The 23,895-nt window shown below is 39.9% G+C and overlaps 1 protein-coding gene across 11 annotated transcripts in view; it reads right to left on the bottom strand.

The window, feature by feature from the left end:
• ENPP2 (ectonucleotide pyrophosphatase/phosphodiesterase 2) overlaps nucleotides 1–23,895 on the bottom strand; it is a 108,656-nt gene that overhangs the window by 36,631 nt on the left and 48,130 nt on the right. For 7 of the 11 annotated variants that reach the window (XM_073893148.1, XM_073893145.1, XM_073893147.1 and 4 more), the window contains exons 8-13: nucleotides 23,430–23,549; nucleotides 14,641–14,696; nucleotides 9,297–9,362; nucleotides 8,535–8,607; nucleotides 3,732–3,887; nucleotides 1,610–1,718 (exon numbers count right to left, since the gene is read on the bottom strand). In XM_073893148.1, coding sequence (XP_073749249.1) covers nucleotides 1,610–1,718; nucleotides 3,732–3,887; nucleotides 8,535–8,607; nucleotides 9,297–9,362; nucleotides 14,641–14,696; nucleotides 23,430–23,549 — 580 coding nt within the window. The remainder of the gene's footprint in view (nucleotides 1–1,609; nucleotides 1,719–3,731; nucleotides 3,888–8,534; nucleotides 8,608–9,296; nucleotides 9,363–14,640; nucleotides 14,697–23,429; nucleotides 23,550–23,895) is intronic. The other 4 variants (XM_073893150.1, XM_073893149.1, XM_025871037.2 and 1 more) reach the window with 1 other exon arrangement.

The following is a 23,895-nucleotide window of genomic DNA, read 5'->3' on the forward strand; positions in this document are numbered from 1 at the left end:
AGTAAAACAATGAATAGCTACTATGTTTTCATACACTGTTAACTCAGGAAGAGAAAGTCTCCAAATCCATATTACTGGAAGACTGGAAGGACCCTCTGTTGGGTACATGTCTAGGAAGTCACTTCTGTGGCCCCAGGGGTAAACCACCTCTCTTGCTTTCAAAGACTATATGTGAAGTGCTTCTCAAGCATCATCCCCTCCCATCCTCCAGACTAACTCTGTGTAGATGGTGTTAGTGTTCTCATTCTACATAAGAGGAGGCCGCGTCCCATGGCTCTGGAGTGGCACAGTGCAAGTTGAACTCCATTGAAATCCATTCTTACTCCAAAGCCCAGGCTCTGAAACACTAGACCATGTTACCTTTCAAGAAAGGGATGCTATGGCTCTCCAAAGTCAAAGCAATCTACTCATCCCGGAAGCCTGCATCTGGTAAGACAAGGTTTTAATCAAAGACCTTTACAGTGCTCTAGCATACGACTCACTGGGACCCGTCCACCTCTTAGACAGCAGGCTCCAGCCTGTGACCAAATGCTCTTGACATGTCTGGGCAACTTAAATTGAAAAAGCTGTGTCCCATGCTCCAGATGCTCTGTCTTATCTGTAGCTTTCCACCAAGTCAAATTCATGGGGCATGATTTTACCGAGGGTTGCATTTAGCCCCTGCCAAAGAGCAAGTTAGTCCCACAATTTTTTTTTTTTTAAGTTTCTCCTAGATTTCCTAGAACATTCTGGAAAGAAAACTATAGGCCCAAAGCAGACCTTTGACTGGGGAGACTTGCCTGCCTTTCTTAACAAAACTCCCAAAGAATCTACCAATTTTTCCCCCCAAACCCTCTCCTAGAATGGAATGTGAGACTGCATTGCAGGGTCACTCTTTCAATTTGATAGTTCTAGAAGGCAGGAGGCACTCTCTAGAAATCAGGGTGCACAGCTAGGAAATAAGAATGTTCTCTGAGGATCCCCTCCCAGCTCTCTAATACCTAATGTTTATGATGTTCAAAACGTGGTCATGAATTTTTCTACTTTGTACAGTGCTTTAGAAAAACACTCCTTCTTCCTCTCTTTAACAGTTTCTGTAACTGAAGCAGGGCCCTCTGGTTTGGGTCTCAAATTCCCTCAGTGAATACAGGGATATCATTTTACTTATACACCTCTTCTTTGATAAAAATCCTATGTCTCTTCCCCTTTATCATATTTAGGTTTATTTTTTTAGCCACATAAACTCTGTAGGCTCCTTTTGGGGAGATGTGACTAACAGAGATGAGGTAGTAGGACTCGATATGTCACATTCACAGAGGAAGTGATTAATACCACAAGCGAACTGTCTGCCACACTACAGTAAGAGGCAGAATTTTGGAGAAAGACTTTCTTTCCTGCAAAGAAAAGGAAGACACAAGAAGTCCCTGGTTTTGATCAAAATGATCCAGGGTCATCTCAGGTCATCTCATACTTTTGAGTCATGGCCTGATTTCTTTTCCTACCCTGAAGAAAGAGGGAAGGAGGTGAAGAATACAATCTGGGATTCTGAGAGCACGGGTGCCTCCCCCAACACCATCAGAAACATGATCTATGTAGCTGTCCTATTAGCAAAGAAAAAACAAAGCTTTACCATGGTCTCCAACAAAGATGACATTGACACAGCGATGAAGCTTCAGCTGTTTCAGTCCATCCATTAATTGCCCCACTGTTTTGTCAATTTCCCTCAGAGGATTTGTCATCTGGAAAAAGGAGCAAATTAGTCCCTGCAGGTATTTTTTTTTTTCCTTTCAGTTTCTCATAGATCTTCTATCCCTAGAACATTCTGGAAAGAAAGCTTCAGGCCCAGAGGCAGAGCTTTGTCTAGGGAGATTTGCCTGCCACTCTTAATGAAAATCTGTTCTGAGCACTTTTATTTGTATCATTTCAGGAACATAAAACCTCTCCTCATCCAATCCCTTTCAAAATTCTGTGATACAAAAATATCAGAAATATTAAGGGAAATTCTTTTCTTTTTTAGAGATAAAATGACCTTTCTAAAATGTAACAATGTTTTTTAAATCCAAGAATTTTAAGAGTGAGCAGAAAGTCAGATGGATAGTTTAAGCCTCTTGTTCGCTAGGTGAAATCACAACAGGTTTTGAACCATAGTGAGAAGATGGAGGCTAAGTGAATCAAAAGCAGTTCTGAGGTAAAATGGTACCCTTCCACTGGATGCTAAATCAGAACATCATTAATACAATGGAATCCATCTAATGTTTCAAAGAACTTAACTGTCAATGTCTGAGAACAATAGATTCTTGATAGAAGACCCTCTTCTAAGAAACAAGCTACTGCTTCTCAATTTAGTCCCTTTCAAAAGCTGATTTTGAGTAAAAAAAAGAATCTACAAGAGTCCTAACTTCATAAGAAGTGAACCACTGAGCTTGTTCTAGATTTCTCATTCAGCCAAAGGAAACACAAAAACTCAGTTCTCTGAAGAACATTTCCAAAGCCAAAGAAATGTAATCCATCTCTCATATTCTTGCTTCCAGTGGAAGCTTCTAACAGCATGAATGCTCCCACACACTAGAACCTTCCCCTCTCACTGTCATCTCTGTGCAATGGAAAGATTTCTGAGAAAGATCTCATCAAACACTTGAGAGTACTTCGGATGAACGTTACAACTTAGCTGCAGCCACACACATACACCCAAGAAGACTGGTAAGAACAGCAAGGTCTGCATATCATTTTTTTTTTTATTTCAGACATATAATATTATCTTCCACTAGCATCTTCTCAGATGACTCAAGACCTTTCCTCATATCATGTCCTCAGCAAAATCAGGTGTAAACTTGTTTTTCTTCATGACAGGAGTCAGTATTTCAAACTCTTTCCCAAGGAGTCAGTCACAAGTGGAAATCTTAGGATGGTATGTGCAAGCAGCATCTGAAGGGCTAACATGTGTGGGACTAACTGGTATTTGCTTCTGAGAAAAGCATGCTCTCCTCTAAGACCTTTGCCTCGACAAAAAAATACCAAATGCACAATATATGTCAAACCCTGGCAATGATTTATTTTCACCAGAAAGCTCTGCTGAAATCCAGGACCTCCTCAGTGATTAGCTCAAATAGTCCTAAGCAAGACGGTACCTCAGAGGTATCTGAAGGTTTCAAGAGAAGTGACAACTTACAGACTGTTCTGAATGTACTGAAAAGAGTAAACATCACTCAGGTCTCTATGAGAAAATACACACAATTCCAACTCTCCATTGTTTTCTCTTTCTTTCAGGCTCAGTTATTCCCTTGGCTATAACCTAAGACCTTTTCTGAACTCTGAAGGTACAAACCACTAATCTAAGCCAATTTTCTGTTCAGTTATAATTTACATTGTCTTTGAAGAATCCTCTCGCTGCTTTTCTGGATTGTTCTCAAGAACCAAGCCTACAAAGCATTGTAACAGATTCCATGAATAAGTGCAAGCAAATCCAACAGCCTTCCTAATATTCATTCAAGCCTAAATGTTAATACCAGTTTTAGGGCAACTAACGCTAAAGAAAGTATAAGGTTCTTTTTTCCTGTCTTGTTGAAAGTTCAGGAGGTCTTCACATTAATGTTAACCTCTGAAGTATCAGATTCTTCTGGACTCCAAGCCAAGGATGACACAACCAGAGTTTTTCTGAAACTTATTCAGCTGATTTTCAAACCAAGGCACTGAAGGAAACCTTCGACTCAGACCTGCCCGCCGCAAAGCTTTGGAACAATAGATAAACTTACTTTGTCCTGACGAGTTTCCGCAGCATAATGATCCATCCTATGTAATTTTCTTCTTCTTTTCTTTGGAGGAGCAACTGGTCTTTCCTGTCTCCTCTTAGGGGTAACCTTCCTCTTAGGTCTCTTAGCCGGAGTAAGAGGTGAGCCATAACTACTCTCCTGTACTGGCGGATAGAGATGTCTGGACTCAGAAGTCGTCTGTCCCTCTGGGTCAGATAATAAAGCTCACACTTTGCCATCTGGGGTCAGAGAGCCTTAGTTAGAAAAACTAAGGCTCTTTAAGTGAGAAAAGGTGGGCATGAGGAATGATTCAGGGAACTCTACAGAGAGAAGCCTCCTAAATCCATCTTGACACTGCTGTCAGTTTCTTCACCGAGAGCAAGAATATGGTTTAAGAGAATCTAGTCATGTGGGTTTCTCTTGGGCTGAGGAGCCTACTCGTGGTTACACCTGAAGGTGACATACAGTTCTGCATTCCATAACTCTCGCCTTAGGGAGAGACTGGTCCTTGGTTATGCGAAGCTCTCCATTTTTAAAGTACTAGAAGAAAACCAAACAGAACACTAGCCATTTGGTCATTTCAAGGTGACAATGGGATTTATGTAGGTGGCTCCAATTCAGAATCTGATGGATATCTGTTCATACCACCAATGTATATCAAAACAAGGTATTGGCGAGGATTAGGGGGAAAAAATTTTTAAACCAAGGAGGGAGTGAAACATAAATAATAAGCAATCCTCCTTGGTCATGAATGTGTACCTAAACAAATCAGGACTTTCAGCAGGAGAGAGAACGTCTCACTGATAATTTAGGTTTTCGGTAAAGAGGAATTTTAAGCCAAGAGATGAACATAAAGAAAACTGTCTTTTAAAAAATTATCTTGTAAAATTAGGTAAAATGCAAAAAATCATCAAGATCTCTTCATCTTTGTCTACACATGAAGAAAGAATCTATGTGCTTATACTCTTCCTATCAGAAACCCCCTTCTTGGGAGGAGTGAGTGCTAATACTATGCATCCTGTTTTGAAAAATCTAGAGAGCAGTAAAGGTTGACACAGAAGCTGAATAAGGAAGATAAGTCCCTTTTGGGACTTCCAAACGCTAGAGAAAAACAGGCCCCTGATTTGCTGATGGTGCAAAGGTGAATTAAAGCAGCAAGCCCTGATGTCTCCCTAGCTGAGTCTCTCTCGGTGGGACTGCTCCGAGAATCATTCAGATGCGGGAAGGGATGGAAGGAGGAACAATGTTAGTGTATCCAAGAAGGAGGCCATCCGCCATGCCAGGTCACCGTTTCCAGAGCAAGCGACTGCAAAGGCTTTTCTACCGCATCTTCTCTCTCCGGCAGAGCGATGGGAAGACCCAGCCCCACGGACTCCGGTTTGGTTTGGTTTTTTAAATGTGTCTAGTATTCAGGCAGTTCTCCATGAGAAGAGAAGCAAAAGAAAAAGAGGGTTTCCCAGTTCATGGTCACTGAACACATTTCAGCTAGCGCTCGTCTGCCCATCAGACACTTGGCCGTTTGCAAGAGACCTCAACATTCAGAAGACGCCACAAGCGGGTCCTTCTGGTTGCAGCAGGTTAGAGGAGCAGCGGGAGAGAGAATTTAGCCAAAATGAGTTTTCATCCAGGGATTACATCGCATGTAGTTCCTTCTTCGAATGTTAGAGGTAGACGAAAGCTAGGATTTCACTGACCAGCCATACTTTAGTCTGACTTTAGAAGATTTAGCCTGAGGTTATTAGGAGGATGGAAGGTAGAGGGGCAAATTTCCCTGCTTTTCAGAAGGATACTTTGCCATCTGAAGATAGTAACTAGCCAGCCAAAGCTCTGCCTCTAGGCCTGGAATAGCAGCCGAACGAGGAGTCACAGAGAAAGCACAGAAGGTCAAAGAGAAAAAGGTTGCGCCAATAATCAAAAGCAAGCATGTTTCTGAACATTCACCATTACACTATGAAACCAGGAGCAATACACCATTTCTTGAAGCTATTAGCCCAATGTTTGGTCATCTCATTTAATAGCCTTTGAGAATAGTCCTAAAAAAAGTATACTCGGATATTAAGCGAATAAAGCACAGATTTCAACTGCGTTGTAGCACATAACATTCTGCCAGATTGAATTTTTTTTCAATTAAACTTCAAATGCAAAGTATTTTCTCATTAGATGTAAATGATGACATGTTACTGATTTTATGAATAATATTTCGGCTTGTAAAGTCTTTATACACATACCACATGTATATAATTGATAGAAACCAATTAGTTGACTACAGAAGAGAGGTTTTACTGGCTTGTTTCGGTTGCATGTTTTTAAAGTGTAAACGGTTTTGCTTTTTGTTCAGTAAAAATAAGATTCCTAGAACCAAATGAAAAATAGTTGATATCTGAAAATATTCCTTGCTTTTTTAGAAGAAAGTGGTCAGCTTATCAGGTTATCATAACTGAAGATACATTCCAAGATATCCAATTAAGAGTGTTTTACCCAGTGGCTACATGAGAATATCCCAGTTTCCGAGAAGTATTAATACTAGAAAGAACATAGCATGAATACTTCCAAGTCTTAACTCAAAAATTCTAGAGGGGAAAAATTTTTTTCTATATATGTCTGAGCAACCCTGAGCACAGCACCATCATTACAACAAATTCAAGCATCCTATATTATGTTCCATATATCACTGCTCAGTACTTAAAAAAAACTTTTCAGTTTATTTCTTGATTAAAACAAACACACATACACTTTCAAGTATGTAATTACAACTAAACTACCATATTAGAAATCCAGAGATGTTCCTGGGTCAAGAACGCTTACTGCTGAGTGGTATAACTTTTAAAGAACTGAGGATTATCAGAGTTCCACCTATTTATATTGTAAAAAGCCAACTTTTGACATAAAGAAAATCTTCCATCTGAATTGAACATTGCTATTTACCTGATCACTCTGCTCATCTCCTAAAGGTTTAAAGGGTTCCATGGGAAGAACCCAGGAGCTCTGAGATTCTGCCTCTAAGTCCATTTAACGACCAGGTGACCTGAGCCACCCCACACCTCTTTAGGCACCAGCCTCCTGCTTTTAAAAGAATGGCTATACCAACCTCTGGCTTGCCTACGCCATACCGTCTTTTAGGGGATATTATCTAAGCAAAGTTCAACTTTTAAATAAGGCACATGGAACTGCTTAGGATTTTTTTTTAACATTTTAATAAAATGTGGTTCCTTTGGTTCATTTTAGATTAATCTCAAAGAAAGTCATCCTAAAGATAAAACAGCCATGCTTGCACTGGTGAGAGTAAGATTTGTGTTTCATGCAGATGTTTATCTCAAGTTATCATTTGTGTTTCATAATCATGCGACACTCGTTAAACATCAAAGAGATAGGAAAAAGAGCATCAGACTTATATAACTGCAATGATTTAAGGCAAACTAAGAATGCTTTCACATAGCCATTACTTTCCAGTGTTTGAAAAAAATCACCACAGAATTGATGTTAAAACATTCAAAAATACTTGGGTATTTTTGGTGTATTTGGTATTTACTGCCTTTGGCTAGATATGCAGCATTTTGCTCAAAAATATTTAAACCAAGACACACTTCTCTGTATTTCCTACTCAATCTTATGCTGAACACAGTGAACTTAATTATCACCAATGGTGCCATCATAGGCTATTAAAGAATGGGAGGCAGTTTCCATCAGCAGAGTTTTTTAAATGATTTGTCCTCCCAAATCAAGTTTGAGTATGTTGATGTAGACCTTACCACTCTAGTTAGAATGAGAGATGGAAATCATGTTAGATTTGCAAATCCCATCCTGTTTTAAAATGATCTAGGCTGCAACACCAGGAAGATTTCCATCTCCAGATGACTGAGGGACATCATCAAATACAACCATCTCTTTCCCATCTCTGAATTTGAAATTATACTGGATATCATCTAACAAACAGATGGTTTTCAACCAAGATTCCTGACTGATAAAAGAGCATGCCATTGCTCTGCTAAATAGATTCATTCAGTAGTGCATTTCTCTTATTTAAGAATTAATTTCCTTTTTGGGAGTGATGGATATGTTCACAGTCTCGAGTGTGGTGATAGTTTCACAGGTATATATATCTATGTCAAAATTTATCAAATAAAGGGGCACCTGGGTGGCTCAGATGGTTAAGCGTCTGCCTTAACCTAAAGCCTGAGCCTTCGGCTCAGGTCATGATCCCAGGGTCCTGGGATCGAGTCCCGCATCGGGCTCCCTGCTAGGCGGGGAGCCTGCTTCTTCCTCTGCCTCTGCCTCTCTCTCTCTCTCTCTGACTCTCATGAATAAATCAATAAAACATTTAAAAAAATTTATCAAATAAAAAAGCGTCCAATGCTAGAACAGATGCCAGGTTGATTGTACCCGCTAAGGCTGTTAGAGCTAGTTAGCTGACCTACACTCTCTGAACTGCATAATTATTTTAAAGAAACTGAAATTCAGTTGGAGTGTTTTGTTTTGCAGGTTTCAACTCCAGATGCCTTTCCATTCCTATCCCAGGAATGGCAAATGCCAACCCTTCCTGATCCTTTGCCTTCTGACTGATGCCTTCAGGGATGGCATATACCCTTCCTATGAAAACCAAGTTTAGGATATATTTGAATATCAAATTAACCTGAACTGAAATTCCTGCAAGAGAAACAGGTATGTTTAAGATTTTTAGTCTTGTAGTTCTTTGACTATGTATAAACCTTGCAGATGCAAATACCCAAGAGACTTTGTACAAATCCAGAAATCCAGCCAGTAGCCCAGGGGCTGAGGTTCTCCTCAGGCAGATGATAAGCTACTAACCTCAGGGCCAAAAGGGCCATATTTGTGTCCAGAGAAATCAGGCTGTTCGGAATAGAAGGCATAGACTGAAGGCCTATGGGAAAATTGGAAGGTTCAGAATCTCCCCCAAACCACATATAACAAAGAATATCAAGTTTCCCTTACACATTGAGGAAAAACTCCTCTCAAATCATGTTAACTAATCTCCCAACCACTGTTCGTCTTAACACGGAAAGTATCTCTTTCTTGTTTTTGGGGGGCCGGGGGGCAGATTCTATTCTTCCCACATCCACCACCCCCCACAGTACTCCCACTGTGCTAGCTGCCTGGTACCACCTTCAGGGAGCAAAAGTCACAAAGGATTATCTGAACACATACTCAGGTTTTTGATCCTCAAGATAATAGAGCCCAGTGAAAAGTCACATGGACCTCGTGGCCTGCGGCCTGAAAGAACATCTCCATTAGAGTGAGAAGTCAGTCTTACTGCTTCCCCAGTCCTTGGGATGCTGCTGCTGTTCATTTATCAAAGCCAGGAAGCTCTGGAGCTAGAGCTCTGCTCTAGCGGCCAGGATGAACGGCTGTACTACTCCCTGTAACTAAACAGTCCCCAGTGGCCTATGTCTGCCATATCCTTCTTAGGGAAGTAACCGTCAAGGCTGAGAACCACAGAAGTTAGTAAGACCTCACCTCGACTGTGCCCATCTAGTCTTCACCCAGTTCTAACCTAGGATGGAGATGTGCTGAAGGAAGAAGAGGGCAAGTCAGGGGGACAGAGACAAATACCTTTCGTCGTCTGGCAGGGTGAGCCACTGCAGGATGGTTAATATTCTCCGCTCATGAGGGATGACCCTAGGGGGGGGGGCATGACAAGCAAAGCATAATGTGAGGTCGCAGTTCCACAAACTCCAGCCTGCTGAGTGTTTGCTCCGGCACCCAGGCCAAGGGCTTTCTATTTACCACCATCTGTTTTCACTTCGTTGTCGTAAAACGCCCTCTTTCGAGTTAGTGTTTAAACTTCCACTCCATTTGCAACATACTGTATTACTCAACCTCAGCCGTAGACAATGAAGACTGGAAACTTGATTCACAGTCAAATGAGGAACCTGCCCTGTTGATCAGAGGCTCTGCTACAGGCAGAAAGACCCTGGCTCAGAAGCATCACCATTTAGTGAGTAAAGCCTTTAGCTGCAGCCACAGAGGGACCAGGACTTATATCCCCAATTGGCATCTTGCTGGTGGTGTGACCTCTCTTGACCTCTATGCCACTTTGACTTCTCTGGGCTTCAGTTTATTCCTCAGTAAAGGAAAGATAATAGCAAAACACACTGCACACAACTTGATTGTAAGGATAACATGAGACTGTTAGGGGCACCTGGGTGGCTCAATCGGTTAAGTGTCTGCCTTCAACTCAGGTCGTGATCTCAGGGTCTTGGGATTGAGCCCAGTGTCGGGTTCCCTGCTCCTCCCCCCTTTCATGCTCTCTCTCTTAAATAAGTAAATAAAATCTAAAAAAAAAAAAAAAAAATGAGACAAGACAGGCAAAGGGCATGTACAGTGCCTAGCACATGGTATGTTCCAAAAAAACCTTTATTTTTATTAATGATCATAAGGAGTTATCACTCTATCTCTAAAGACCTATATGACTTTAGAAATGTTATTTAATCAGAAACTTTACATTCTTCCTCTATAAAATAAGGGGTTAGGAAAGGTAGTCTTGAAATTCTTTTCTAGCTCTACAAAAATCTATCAAGAATAGGCACATATAGGGGCGCCTGGGTGGCTCAGTTGGTTAAGCGACTGCCTTCGGCTCAGGTCATGATCCTGGAGTCCCGGGATCGAGTCCCGCATCGGGCTCCCTGCTCAGCAGGGAGTCTGCTTCTCCCTCTGACCCTCTTCCCTCTCGTGCTCTCTCTCTATCTCATTCTCTCTCTCAAATAAATAAATAAAATCTATAAAAAAAAATTAAAAAAAAAAAAGAATAGGCACATATAATTATGAGACTGACAAAAAGGGTATAATCTTCATCCACAATGACTTTTGTGTTTAAGTCTCATTCCTCTGTTGAAATATAATTACCTGAAATCTGGCAATAGCTTCAAGAGCTCTCAGCTAACATGATACTACTGTAGCCTGGGCTGAGTTTCATTAAGATGCTCACAAGTAGAGTGATGTTCTTATTTATGGGGAAATTTGCTTATACTTTCCTAACAAGGAGCACAACATGACTGTCTGCTCCCTATCTGAGACCGGACATTAGAGCTTGTTTATGATGAACTCAAACTTTAAAGCCCAAGTTTAATTGTGGTTAGTAAAAATTATTGTGGCCAAGAGTGAACCCTAGTATAAATTACGTTCCCTGGGTGATAATGATGTGTCAATGTAGGTTCATTGGTTGTAACACACACACCACTCTGGTGGGGACACTGATGATGCAGAGGCTGTGCATGTGTGGGGGCAGGGGGTATATGAGGATTCTCTGTACCATCCACTCAATTTGCTATGAACCTAAAACTGCTCTAAAAAATAAACTCTCCTGAAAACTTACTGTGGGATGCTGGTGAGCCAAGTAAATTTTACTCTTGGTGGCTGTGAACAAGAGCAAGCCAGGGGAAAGACAAATCTTCAGAGCCATGACAGAAGCCCCGAGTTGGCAGGAGCTCTAATGAAGGACCTCTTTCCCCATGCCTACCCACACCAGCCACCCCCACCAACTCTCATAGATTGGAGATTTGTCATTCCTCTGGCCCCCTCTCCGTCTAGAACGATCCCACCAGCCCAGAAAATCATGTTTACCATAAAATGAGTCCTAATTTAAACAAAATCCAACACTCTTGGATAAATGGGACCCTGTTTATTATATCCTATAATTGAATTAGAAATAGGCACAGCAAAGCCGTTAATCACTTCAGTTATTTAATTCATCAGCCTCAGAAATCCCTTGGATCTGAACAAAATAATTACATATTTAGAATTCTTTCCTAACTTAGAAAAAAGCAAATGCCATAGCCCTTCCATTTTACCTCACTTAACTACCTACCTACAAGCTGCTTTATATTATGTAATTGGTGTTAAGTCACAAAAATGGACTCTGATGGACTTGCTTGATGCCAACGGAAAAATACAAGCTAATAGAATTTGTGTGGAGCTCAGAGCACGCATCTTCTAACACCTCTGCTGGATACAGTGCTTGTCCAGTAGCGGGCAGGGAATGAGTGTCTGCTCCAAGGCCAGAAGGCTTGGGTTGAATCCTGACTCCAACATATGTTGGTGATGAGACTTTGCCAAGTTACTTCACCTTTCAGTGCCTCTATAAAATGAGGATAATAATAGTTCCTATCTCACAAGGTTGTTGTAAGGATTAAGAGAGAGAATACATAAAAGCATTTCAGATAGTGCCCAGCACATCAAGTTTAGAGAACGTTAGCTTTTGTCATTATGTACTGGATTCATAGGTCCACAGAGACAACACACTCTTTCATGAAATATTTGTTAAATGTATATTACGTTTGAGGTTTTTGTATGAATGTAAATAAAGATACAAAATACTCCTACTAAAAAGACACAGAGGAGTCACTGTTCTCTGCTTAGAGAGGTAAGCAGGTGATTGTTACTTTCTCGGCAGGGCCTGAGTAGCGTGTGTGTGTGTGTGTGTGTGTGTGTGTGTGTGTGTGTGTGTGTTAAGAACCAGAGAGGGGGAACTGTAGAGGCCTGAGTATCCATCCTAAGTGTGACCCTGGGCACAACACCTTACCTCTCTCAGCCACAGTGTTGTAATCTCACCAGTGAGGAGTTGGACAAAGTGGTCCCTAACTTTCCTAGGAGTTCTAGATCATCATTACGAAATTGCCCCAGGAACCAAAAAGACATGGCCCTTCGCCATTAGTGTTTAAGATACAACACAGAGACAGCACAGACATGGCAAAGGAAGAGGGTGTGTCCAAACAGAAAGGAAAATGGAGCTCATGCGGCTGTCTTCACTATCACCGTTTGATAGACAACTTGTCATGAGACCAAGTACATCAGATATGGTCAGAAAAAGAAAAAATTGAAAAAAAAAAAAAGGAGGAATGGAGAATGAAGGACTAGACGAGGTATTTAGTGTTAAAGAGGAACAAATTATCTTAGGACACATATCATCATTGTATGGTCAATGTTGAAAGAGATGATGTGAATTAGAAAACAAATACCATTTATCGGTTGCTCTCCATGTACTAAGCACCCTCTGAGTTAGCCCATGCTATCTTCACAATACCCTATGATAAAGATGCTATTGTTGCCATTTTAAGATTATGACATTAACTTATTGAGAGATTTCATCACTTGTTCATGGTCAGCATCTATGAAGTGTCAGGGCTGGGATTAGAATCGATCTAAACACTCAGACATACAGGGAATTGCTGCCTTTGAACATGAATTCACACACACACACACACACACACACACACACACACACAAAATGTCATGGTGCGTCAGCTGAGGATTACTTTGGGATAAAATGCTATCATTTAAAAAGCAAGAATAATTCGAGGTTGCAGTATGGAGCCATGTTAAAAAGATGGCCTTCAAAGTCTAAATCCGTGGTCTTTAAATTTTAAAGTTAAATTTAAATTTAACTTTAAATTTAAGGTTTTAAATTTAAGAATTTTCAGAATGTACCATGTGTTGATTCTCCTGACGTATACTCCATTAAATAACTTAAAGTATGACCCTGGTTTGCTTTGTCTGTTTGTTTGTTTAATTATAAAAAGATTTTTTTTAAAAAAGAAAGGAAAAAGCTAAATCCAAGTCACTCCCAGAATACAGAGGTAAAAGAACAATAGCCCGAGAAGCAAAGCAAAACTAAGGACATCTTTAGAGCACACAAAGCTACCTTCCTATAAGTAGCTTGAAATGGATGGAGAAAATTGCCATTCCAAATCAGAACACTGGGCCTTTTCAATGAAGCTCTGCAGCAGTTTTGGGGGGAGGGGGGTAAGGGTGGGGACTAAGTATTAATTATGTTGTTGGCCCCTCTCCATTCTGCCCAGCAAATATGTCATGGGGCAAAAGAAATCATTTCTGTAAGCATCCATGACAGTCAAGGGTTAAATTGGTAGATCAACATGTCATTTATGTGTCATTTCTAACATACCCACACTTAATTCTCAACTCAGAAAACCTCTGTAAAAAAAAAATAGGCGGGAAAAGGAGACTTTTACAGGGTAACTCTGTCTTACCTTCAAATCACCAAACCCAATTGCAATTTAGTCCTTCAAATCTGAAAAAGCTACTTTTATTCCTGAATTTGGAGAATATAGACAGTCCCATTCTGGATTAATTTGAACCTGTGATTGCTCTCAGCACACTACTATTATAGAATAGTCAGATTTTTGTTAAGGCATAAGAAGCAAATATGGAAACAGCTTTAGGTGGTTAAAAAAAAAAAAAAGATGGAAAGAACATCTCAGTGGGAACAAAATCCCCATGAAAGTTGAAACAGATTCCTTTTCTTACTAAGGAGCCTTAAAAATAATCAACATGTTGACACTTTTATTAGGTAAGTTTCATCTTAAGACTATTTTATGAACATTAACTACTGATCCCCCCATTACCTCTGTAGGGAAGAGAAGTAGTTCCATTTTTCTTATTAGGGAAATCCTAGAGTTCAGTGGAAAATGGAGTGGAAACAGAGGCTTCTCCTTGTCTCCTGTCTGGAATTTCCAATCTCTAGACCACTACATCAGCTGTCTGAGACCACACTAGACTTTTAATGTTGTGACCCAAAATAAATATAGCATGTTATAATATGTTTATAGAAAATGATAATGCAAACCACAGCAATAAATAGTCTAAGAGAAATATACATTCCCTAGGAGGTAAGTTACCAAAACCTACCAACAGGGACAGAAAAATCTTAAGGATGACAAGAAGAGAAAGTCTTCTTTACATTCTATTAAGAAAAGATGGGGGGAAAAAAGAGAGGGAAGACCTTTAAAAAAAATACTTGGAAGATTATTTTCAATCAGAAAATATTCAAAAGCTCGAGTTCTTTTATATTTAACCGAAATAAAATCGAATTGAATTCATGTTTCATAAGCTAAATCATAATTGTAATTTTACAAACATTGACAAAATAAAGATGACTTACACCGACCAGAAGAATGTCCCAGCTTTCACCCCTTGCTTGGTGGCTGTAATCCATAGCTAATGAGGAAAATATAAGAGGCTTATAATGTGTTCTGAGTTTTGGTCAAAGAAGAAAAGTTTTTAAAATATATTAGATCAAATATCTTATACTTTACCCACACCCCACGATAAATTTCATATTATTTGCAATCATTCTCTTTTCACATCTGGAAGTCAGAATCATTATTTCCATAAATGTCATTCAATACATTCTCTGCAAAAGCTTTCAAAAGCTTTGCTATGATTCTAGTGGCATTTTTAACTCTTATTTCATCTCAAAAGTCTCTTCTGTACCTGTCTTTTCTGATCATTGTTTTGAGTATTTCACTTACATGACGGAATTCTGCTCATCAAAGGACCCAGGAGTGGACCATATGTTTCCTGTACTATTGAAAGCCTACAGAGGAGAACCCCAATTTGGCACACAGATGCCAGAATCTTGGAACGTAGCTTTGTCTTGTTTTGTTTTAAACCAGGTAAATGAAAAGGGTGAAAAAAGCTATTTTTTATTCTGAAATTTTCCCATGTATCTTTTATTTAGCCTTTCAGTAAATGGAATTTTAGGAATAAGCTCCTGGGATAAGTTAGGTGAACCAAGCATTTCATTGAGGCTTTTAAAATATTCTTTCCAGTGCATGCTTTTGGGAGGCAGAAGATTCGGTGGTTAAGAACCTGAGCTCTACAACCAGATCGCTGGGTTTTAAGCCCTGCCTTTGTCACCCACCAACTGTGCAGTCCTCCAGTAAGTTCCTTAAGCTCTCTGGGCTTCAGTTTCCTTTACAATGTAGATAATATCACCTAGCACATGGGATTATTCTAAGCTTTAATGAGTTAATACATTTAAAGTCCTTAAAGCAGTGTCTTAGCTTTTGGTGAACACTGGATCAATTTTAATCTTAATTATTATGCAATGGAAAGAAATATAATCCAATTATTCTAGGAACATTAAAAACAGCTTAGGATGGCCAGTGTCCCACTGAACATAAGTCTGTAAGAAGAACCTTCCCCCCACCCCTCAGGAGGCTAACAGGAAGAAATGTGGCTCGATTGTTCTAAGACCCAAGCAAAAATGGTATAGGAATTGCAGCCAGCAGGAGCTTTTCTGGTTTCATTGTATCCAGACTTCCAGAGTGTCTTACAGCCTCCGGTGAAAACCGGTGAAAACCTCTGGGTTTCGAGGAAAGGGGAAATTGGGATGTGTGGGGCCTCCATGAGGTTGGCAATGTTTTCAGAAGGGTCTGGGCCGCCGGCCTGGGGGAATTCTGCATATTCCCAAACCCCTGCAGAGGAAACTGAAGATCTCCAGCCTTGCAAAATCACAGCTGCTGCAGCAGGCAAGTAAGGGATGGGCAGGAGAGCATGGAGAGCCCTCTCAGACTGGAGGAGGTGTGAGCTGCCTAGTGAATTTCAGCATGGGGGAGGTGGTGCCCTCCTCCCAGAGGGATGGGTCAGAGATAAGGATCTCAGATTGCTCTGAGCGCCCTCCCAGAGTTTGGTTCAGAGTATCCTTCCATTTTATGGACAAATTCTGGCACTCTGGGAGTCCCCCGGCCAACCACGATTCAAAACGTGTCCATTCATTCATTTTTTCTTCTTGGTGATCACATTTTTGAAAGGGTTAGGGGAAAAAATGCCCTTTAGTTTATGAATTTTTGAGTTATCTGCCAATCAATTCATTTTGGGAGTGGAAGAATCCTTGGTCATTTCTTAATATCAAAATTTACTTATGTTTCTCTTTTCTTTGTTATTTTTTTTATTTATATGGATTTTTTTAATTATGTTATGTTAGTCACCATACAGTACTTCATTTTTGATGTAGTGTTCCATGATTCATTGTTTGCATATAACACCCAGTGCTCATTGCAATACATGCCCTCCTTAATATTACCCATCACCAGGCTAACCCATCCCCCCACCTCCCTCCCCTCTGAAACCCTCAGTTTTTTTCCCCGGAGTCCATAGTCTCTCATGGTTCCTCTCCCCCTCTGATTCCGCCCCCCTTCATTTTTCCCTTCCTTCCTCTGTGGTCCTCCGCACTATTCCTTATGTTCTACATATGAGTGAAACCATATGATAATTGTCTTTCTCTGCTTGACTTATTTCACTTAGCATAATCCCCTCCGGTTCCATCCATGTTGATGCAAATGGTGGGTATTCATCCTTTCTGATGGCTGAGTCATATTCCATTGTGTATATGGACCACATCTTCTTTATCCATTCGTCTGTTGAAGGGCATCTCAGCTCCTCTTTTGAATGTCTTCTACATGTGAAAATGCAATCATGCAAAAAGTCTCCTATATTCCATACATGATAAATTCTTTGTTTCAGCCAACTCTTAATGGAGGGCACCTAGTACAACACCATCTCCCCAGACAAAGCATCAGAAATATTCCGTTTTATTGATTTATACATCTCTTCGTATGTTTCCTCTTCAGTTTCTATAGTAGTCACAATTTCTTCCACAACTCCCTATGTCATATTTAAATGCTGATCATAAGCATGTAATCTGCCTGGAAACTCTCTGTCTTTTCTTATTTTCATCTAAATTTGCTCATCCAGGCTGAGCCTGATGAGATCCAGATCCAGATCCAGATCTAGAGTGTTGGTAGTTTGTTGCTGGTCCATGTAGTCCGCCAAGTTTCAAGCCCTGCACTCTATCCCACCTCTCGAGAGAGAACGAGAGCCCGCCCTCCACCCTCCCCAACTGCCTCTGGAGACGGGAAAATGCAATGCCGGGCAAGTAGAAAGAAATTTTCTATGCACCGTCTTGCTTTGTAGAGTTTGCATTGGTCGTTTGAAACTGGGGCAGAGCTTCAGGGGGAGGCGTAGGCTGGACCTATAAGGAAAGGGCATCTCCAGGCCTGGGCATGTCCATTCTTTCTTGTTGCAGGACCTCCAGTATCAAGAAGATGCACTAAAACTAAGTGTTGGGCATCCGGCAGGTGACTCAAAACCACATCAGATCCCAGAAAGACCAGTTTCTTGTATATATATATATTTTTTAAAGATTTGTTTGTTTGTTTTGGGGGGGTGCAGAGGCACAGAGAGAATCTCAAGCAGACTCCTGCGTGAGCTTGCAGCCCACACCTGCCTGCTGGATCCCGTGTCCCTGAGATCATGACCTTGAGCTAAATCAAAAGTCAGATGCTTAATGGACTGAGTCACCCAGGCACCCCAACGAGTTTCTTATATTAAGTGATCTATTTCCATACTTATTTTAATTTCAGAGACTCACCGTGTATTCATATCCAAACAACTTCATACAAAATCTAGTGCCTTGCTATTTACAAAGAAGTTGTACTAGGCAATATTTGGCAGTTATGAAATGTGAGATTAATCTGGGGTTTTCTAATGGAAATTTTTTAATGCAATTTTGTCAAATGATGAGCCTGCACTTTCAAAAGTTATGTTGCGGAATTATGCTGATGTTGGCATTATCTGGGCAACAGGAAGTCCTATGGGTAACTTTTAGCTTAGTAATCCTCACAGGAAAAGATCACCAGAAGGGGTCTTTGCAATGGTATAAGAAAAGGGCACGGGGAGAGAGGGTGGCAGAAGTGAGTGTGCTAAAATATTCCCAAAGGCAAAGTCAGGGTCATGTGCTCTTTATACTTTTTCTGTACTTCCCCAGATTTTTACAGTGACAATTAACATCTTTGTAATCAGAAAAAAAAATAGCCAATTGTAAAAAGCAAGTGAACCATGAAGACAATCAAAAGGTTAAAAAAAAAAAGTTATTTCTGGACCACCTGGGTGGCTCAGTCGGTTGAGCGTCTGACTCTTGATTTTGGCTCAGGTCATGATCTCAGGGTCCTGGGATCGAGGCCTGTGGCAGGCTCTGCGACCAGTGGGGAATCGGCTTGAGGATTCTCTCTCCCTCTCCCTCTGCTCCTCTCACCACCTCCACAACACACTCTCTCTCTCTCTCAAATAAATAAATGAATGTTTTTAAAAAATTTATTTCTTCTCAAAAAAAAAAAAGAATCAAAAACATTCTTCCTGCTTTTTGGTACAAGTCATATTGACCATACTTTCTAAAAGAAAAGTAGGAGCATGGTCAGAAAAGTGCAAAAAGTGAACAAATGAGAGAATATTTAAAATTAAAAACATTAAAAAATCTCAAACTAAAGAATCCTAGCAGTAATGAAGCCATTCTATCAGGGTTTAGGCAAATGGTAGGAGATTGAAGCATGATGTTCTTAAGTTAAATCAGATCATAAATAGTTCTAAAGGTTCCTCTGCAGGGCATATGTATACATTTTATTTCTGAACTCAGAAGTTAAATCTAGTAATCACAGAGAGAAAAAGTCACAAAAACGTTGGTAAAAAAAAAAAAAAAAGAAAAGCAAGAACAAGCCTCTGGGGTTATTAGAAAAAGAGAGAGAAGTTTCTAGTTCCTTGTTAATTCAGAGAAAAGGGAATCAGTATTTCTCTGAATTTGAACGTAATATAAATTTCCTCAAAGATTGGTAAAACAGCACAACAAAAAGAACCTGACAAGACACTGGATTTGGTTTCCCCACCTTTAATGCCAATATTTCTCCATTGCTCGGCTTTATCTAGAGGCAGTTTCCAACACTTAGATCTCAGACACTACATTTTGAAGAGGGAAAAAGTGGGAAAACTATTGTACCTATTTGATACATTATCGGGAATTAAAAAATAAAAAGCTTTCTCACTGGAATCAGAAGGATTTAAATGTGAAATCCAACACTTTCTCACATTACATAAAGTATGCTGCTATAGGAGAAGGGGAGAAGTTTTGAAAAAGAAAATAAGCAAAGAACATTTTTCAAAAACGTGAGCTACTATTGTAGTCTTTCTAGCAGTTCTTTGCAGGGAAATTATTCCTTTGCATTCAAAAGCACAGAGCCAGGATAAATAGAATTCTGGGAGACCAGAGAGATGCGTGGGGCTGTAGCATCAGTGGCAGGAAATCACTTACTGAGTTTCAAGAGTCAGAACAAGCTAAGATACGAGGGTTGGGGCTGCAGCAGAGTGGACTGTGGGCTAGTGTGGCTCTTTGCAGGTGGTTAGGGCCTGAAGAAGGTAACTGACAAAGTATGGGGAAAAAGTAGAGGCAAACACACCTCAGATACAGTGCAATCCAAATTCAATCCAAGACACAGTCGTGGGACACCTGAATGTGTCAGGCTGTGGATTATGGCCTGAGACTAAAGAGATTCTACCCCCATGGGGCCCACAGTCTGAAGCAGATATGTGAATAATTTCAAAAATATATGGTCAAATTTATGACAGAAATAATGTGAAAACCCAAAGGAAGGTCCCTGAGCTTAGCCAGGGCTGGAAGAGCTTAGTGACTACCTGGGGACAGACAGTTCAACTGAAATTTGAAAGATAAATAAGAGTCTGGCCATAAAGCGGCCAGGTGAGAATTTAGAGCACCCTAAGTGCAGAGCAGAGTCCACCCTAAGTACGTTAAGATACAGTAAAAAGAGAGAGGGGAAACCCAGATTTATAGCAATCTATGGAAAAGAAACAACAGAATAAATAAAAAGTAAAATTTTCCTGAAAAGAAAGCAACACCTCCCACTAGCAGGATAATAAAATGGGCAGGAAGAGAGGTAAGCAAGGACTTGCACTTTCCACCAAGTTAATCCTTTTGGCCCGGAATGCCACGCCTGTTCTAATGTCATCCAGCTTCTCTCTGGCGTCTGTTTCTCGAACGTGCCATGGTTCCTGTGTTTTCATGCTACAGTAATTCACGAGGATGGTCTCAGGACCAACTCACTCCGTCACCACTACTGGTAGAAATAGCTGCACCCCAAGCCTCTTGAAGAGCGAGAAGAATGTACCTGCTCCTCCTAGAAACGCCTTGCTCTGGAAACTGTGGCTTTGGAGGACTTGCGTCATGGTGGGGTGTTGGACTTCTCAAATCTCCACGTTTCGTGGGCCCCTTGGAGTCTCAAGCATTCTCCAATTTGCTGAGTCCAGATTTAAACCGAACAGGGAATTTCCCACTGAGATATCTTACTATCAGAAATTGCAGGATTATAGCAGAGAGATTTTGCAAAGAAATAAACATGCTTAAGGAACTTCAGAAAAAGTATGGAACATACTGTTGTAATGAGAACAAAGTAATTTTGAAGCAACGACAACAACAAAAGGAATCCCATTAAAGTATGTATGAGAATTGTAGCATCATAAAGTGAATGACAACTTTTAATAACACATGGTGAGGATTAACAAATGAAAAGCAGACCCCAGGTTGCTAAAATGGCTATATCCGTGTTATCAAAAAGAAAATAAAGGGGGGGTGAAATTAAATTATAGAAATTATTTTTGGAAGCCTAATGGTGAGATTCAAATTTTCAGATGGATGATATACAAATGCCTCATCCCATCTATTAAATTTTAAAGTAGGATTAGAGTAGTTCTTATTCACCATTTACTCTGACTCCTTTATTATTTAGCCAAATGTCTTTCATGGTTTCATCATTCAGTAAAAAAATAAGGTGAGTTTAATTTAATTACCTAAGATTTTTATAAATATTTTCTTTACCCCAATTATTTTTTTCAGTGGTTGTTTTGTGAAACGTATCAGCCTCTGAAAAGATGAGGTAAATGTTAAGAAATATTTATTAAGGCTCATCTTTTCTTATATTTATAGTTTCTTATATTCTTATTCTATAGTTCCTTATAGTTTCTGTCCATATGTTCTTCATATGTGCTAAATTTCAATAATAAATATGTTTTTAAATTATAGCTACTATGTTCCTTGAAACGTTTATGGTGTCCCCTTGTTCAGGAAGAGAGAATTACAGGGGCGCCTGGGTGGCTCAGTCGGTTAAGCGTCTGCCTTCGGCTCAGGTCACAATCCCAGGGTCCTGGGATCGAGCCCCGCATCGGGCTCCCTGCTCGGCGGGAAGCCTGCTTCTCCCTCTCCCACTCCCCCTGTTTGCGTTCCCTCTCTCGCTGTGTCTCTGTCAAATAAATAAATCTTTTTTTAAAAAAAAAAAGAAGAAGATAGAAGTACGAATCAGTTTCACCGTAAATCTTTGTCAACACTAGGAAAATACTAAACTTGGTCAAATCTGTCAACGTTGAGAGTTAGTCAGGAAATAGGCAAACAGAATTGAAAAAGTCTTCACTCCATTGGGCAAGTTAGCAGCATTCCCTCTGCTCTGTTTCTGCAGAAGTTAATGAATATGTGGACTCATCTTCTGAGTCATGCCAACCCAGAGGGAAACTAATGTCAACACTTGGGGTAAGGTGATCCAATTTGATAAAATTACTATTCATCTCTATCTCCTTTGTGGGTCTTCAGGCGAGTTTGCTTCCATGACAAAATTAATATAAAAAACCAACTAGTGACAGCTTGACAGAACTCTAAATTTCAATCATTTTATTTACACATAAAATGTCCCTCTATCATAAACTTTGTGAAATCCACCCTGTAAACAAATTTCACTATGCTCACAACTTAGGTCATCACAGACTTCTGGGAGTCCAGCCTGAATAAAGACAGCAGAATCAGAACCTCTACTATAAAGAAACACTTCTACAGACATAGAAGTCTTCCAGTATTTATTTTTTTAAAAAATGAGAAGCCCATGTTTAACTTTGCATACTGATTTGTTAGGCATGAATATATTTTTGTACTCACAGATGACCTTTTATCAAAGAGCAACACCATTTTCTTCTGACTTTATATTCTCTAGCTTGCCCATAGATTGGAGCAAACATTTCCAGGTATGGGATCGCTCAGGGATGGTAGATTCGTGGATGTGTACAGACACTGCCCATCTTCATGTCATGGCAGATAGACAAAGGTCTCAGCCCTCTGTCCTAACCAGTGCTCCAGGGAGTTGCAGCCCCCAGTCAGAGTTGACATAAGGTGGGACCGTTTGCCGTCCCTCCTCTACATGTTTTTCATCGGCTAGGTATACTGGGTTGTGCTCCTGTGGGGATTCTGGCCCTTCTACCCAGGGGCACCCTTGGCTCAATTCTGCCCATTCAACAACCATGGTTTCATGTTGTCATTTTGCTCATGTCTGACCGAATCAAGGTGCCTAACCTTGCACACAGTCATAGGAAAAATATGATGTAGAAAGCCACCTACATCCTTTTTTACTTTCTGCCCATCCATTAGATCTGAAGTAAACAGGATGAGTTCTTTCAAAGTATTAATTTGCTGGTCTAAAATGAAGGTAGGGTTCCACTTACACGTAACTTCCAAAAATTTCAAAAAAATGGATTAAACAAAAGAATTCATGAATTTCCTGTGGGTTTCATTGAGCTCCTTTTTATCAGCAAGTTTCCCTGTCTCTGTTCCTATGGTACCTGGGCCAAAATTTTGGCGTAGTCCTAGTCATTCACTTCTCTTTTTCATTGTACCCCTAAATCTAGTAAATCAGTAAGATCTGACTGTATATTCTTTCCTCAAAATGTTTCTGAAATTTGCCCTTCTGTCACCATTTCCTTCACCATCATCTAATGAAGACATTTATCATCTCACACATTTATAATCATTACCTCACCTACACATACATACACACATATGTATACACACAGAGACATACAAACATGCACACATATACACATTATTTATACATATATATAGATATTATGTGTGTATATATATATATACATATATATATATATAAAACACTAAAGGACAGAAACTTTGCTAAGTATAAGGAAGTTATATGCATCTTTTTTGCAGGTAAAAATTTGGGGATGAAATATTTCAATGCACAGACACACATACATAAAAAATACAAAACTTACCGGTTGACCTCCCCACCATCTATGATTAAATTTCTCTCGCCCTCGAAGATGGAAAGTGGCATCAAATACAGGATCATACATTGAATTGCCAACAATTCCATGTGATTCTGGATACAGTCCCTTTGTGTAAAAGCAAATTTATTGTTAAAATACCAAATGATAATCTGTATATATTAGTTCTATCATAAATTTTCTTATCATAGGAGGTTTTACAGCAATATTTAATCTCCAAATTTATGTAAGATATATATAGACTTTACGTGTGTCTGAGCAAACATGAATATTATCTATGGATTAATCATAAGCTATCTGAGAGACTTAACATGATGATAAGAAATTTAATATTTGGGTTTTTTTAACTGCTGCAATTTAATAAGATGACAATAACTTTTATTACAATAAATTCAGCTGGAGATTGAAATTTACCTATGTGCCTCCAAAGAAGCTTCTATTTATAAATACACTT

Source organism: Callorhinus ursinus, unplaced genomic scaffold (assembly GCF_003265705.2).
Source record: "Callorhinus ursinus isolate GAN/ISIS: 27379988/994484 unplaced genomic scaffold, GSC_fseal_2.0 scaffold5, whole genome shotgun sequence".
Lineage (NCBI taxonomy): Eukaryota > Metazoa > Chordata > Mammalia > Carnivora > Otariidae > Callorhinus > Callorhinus ursinus.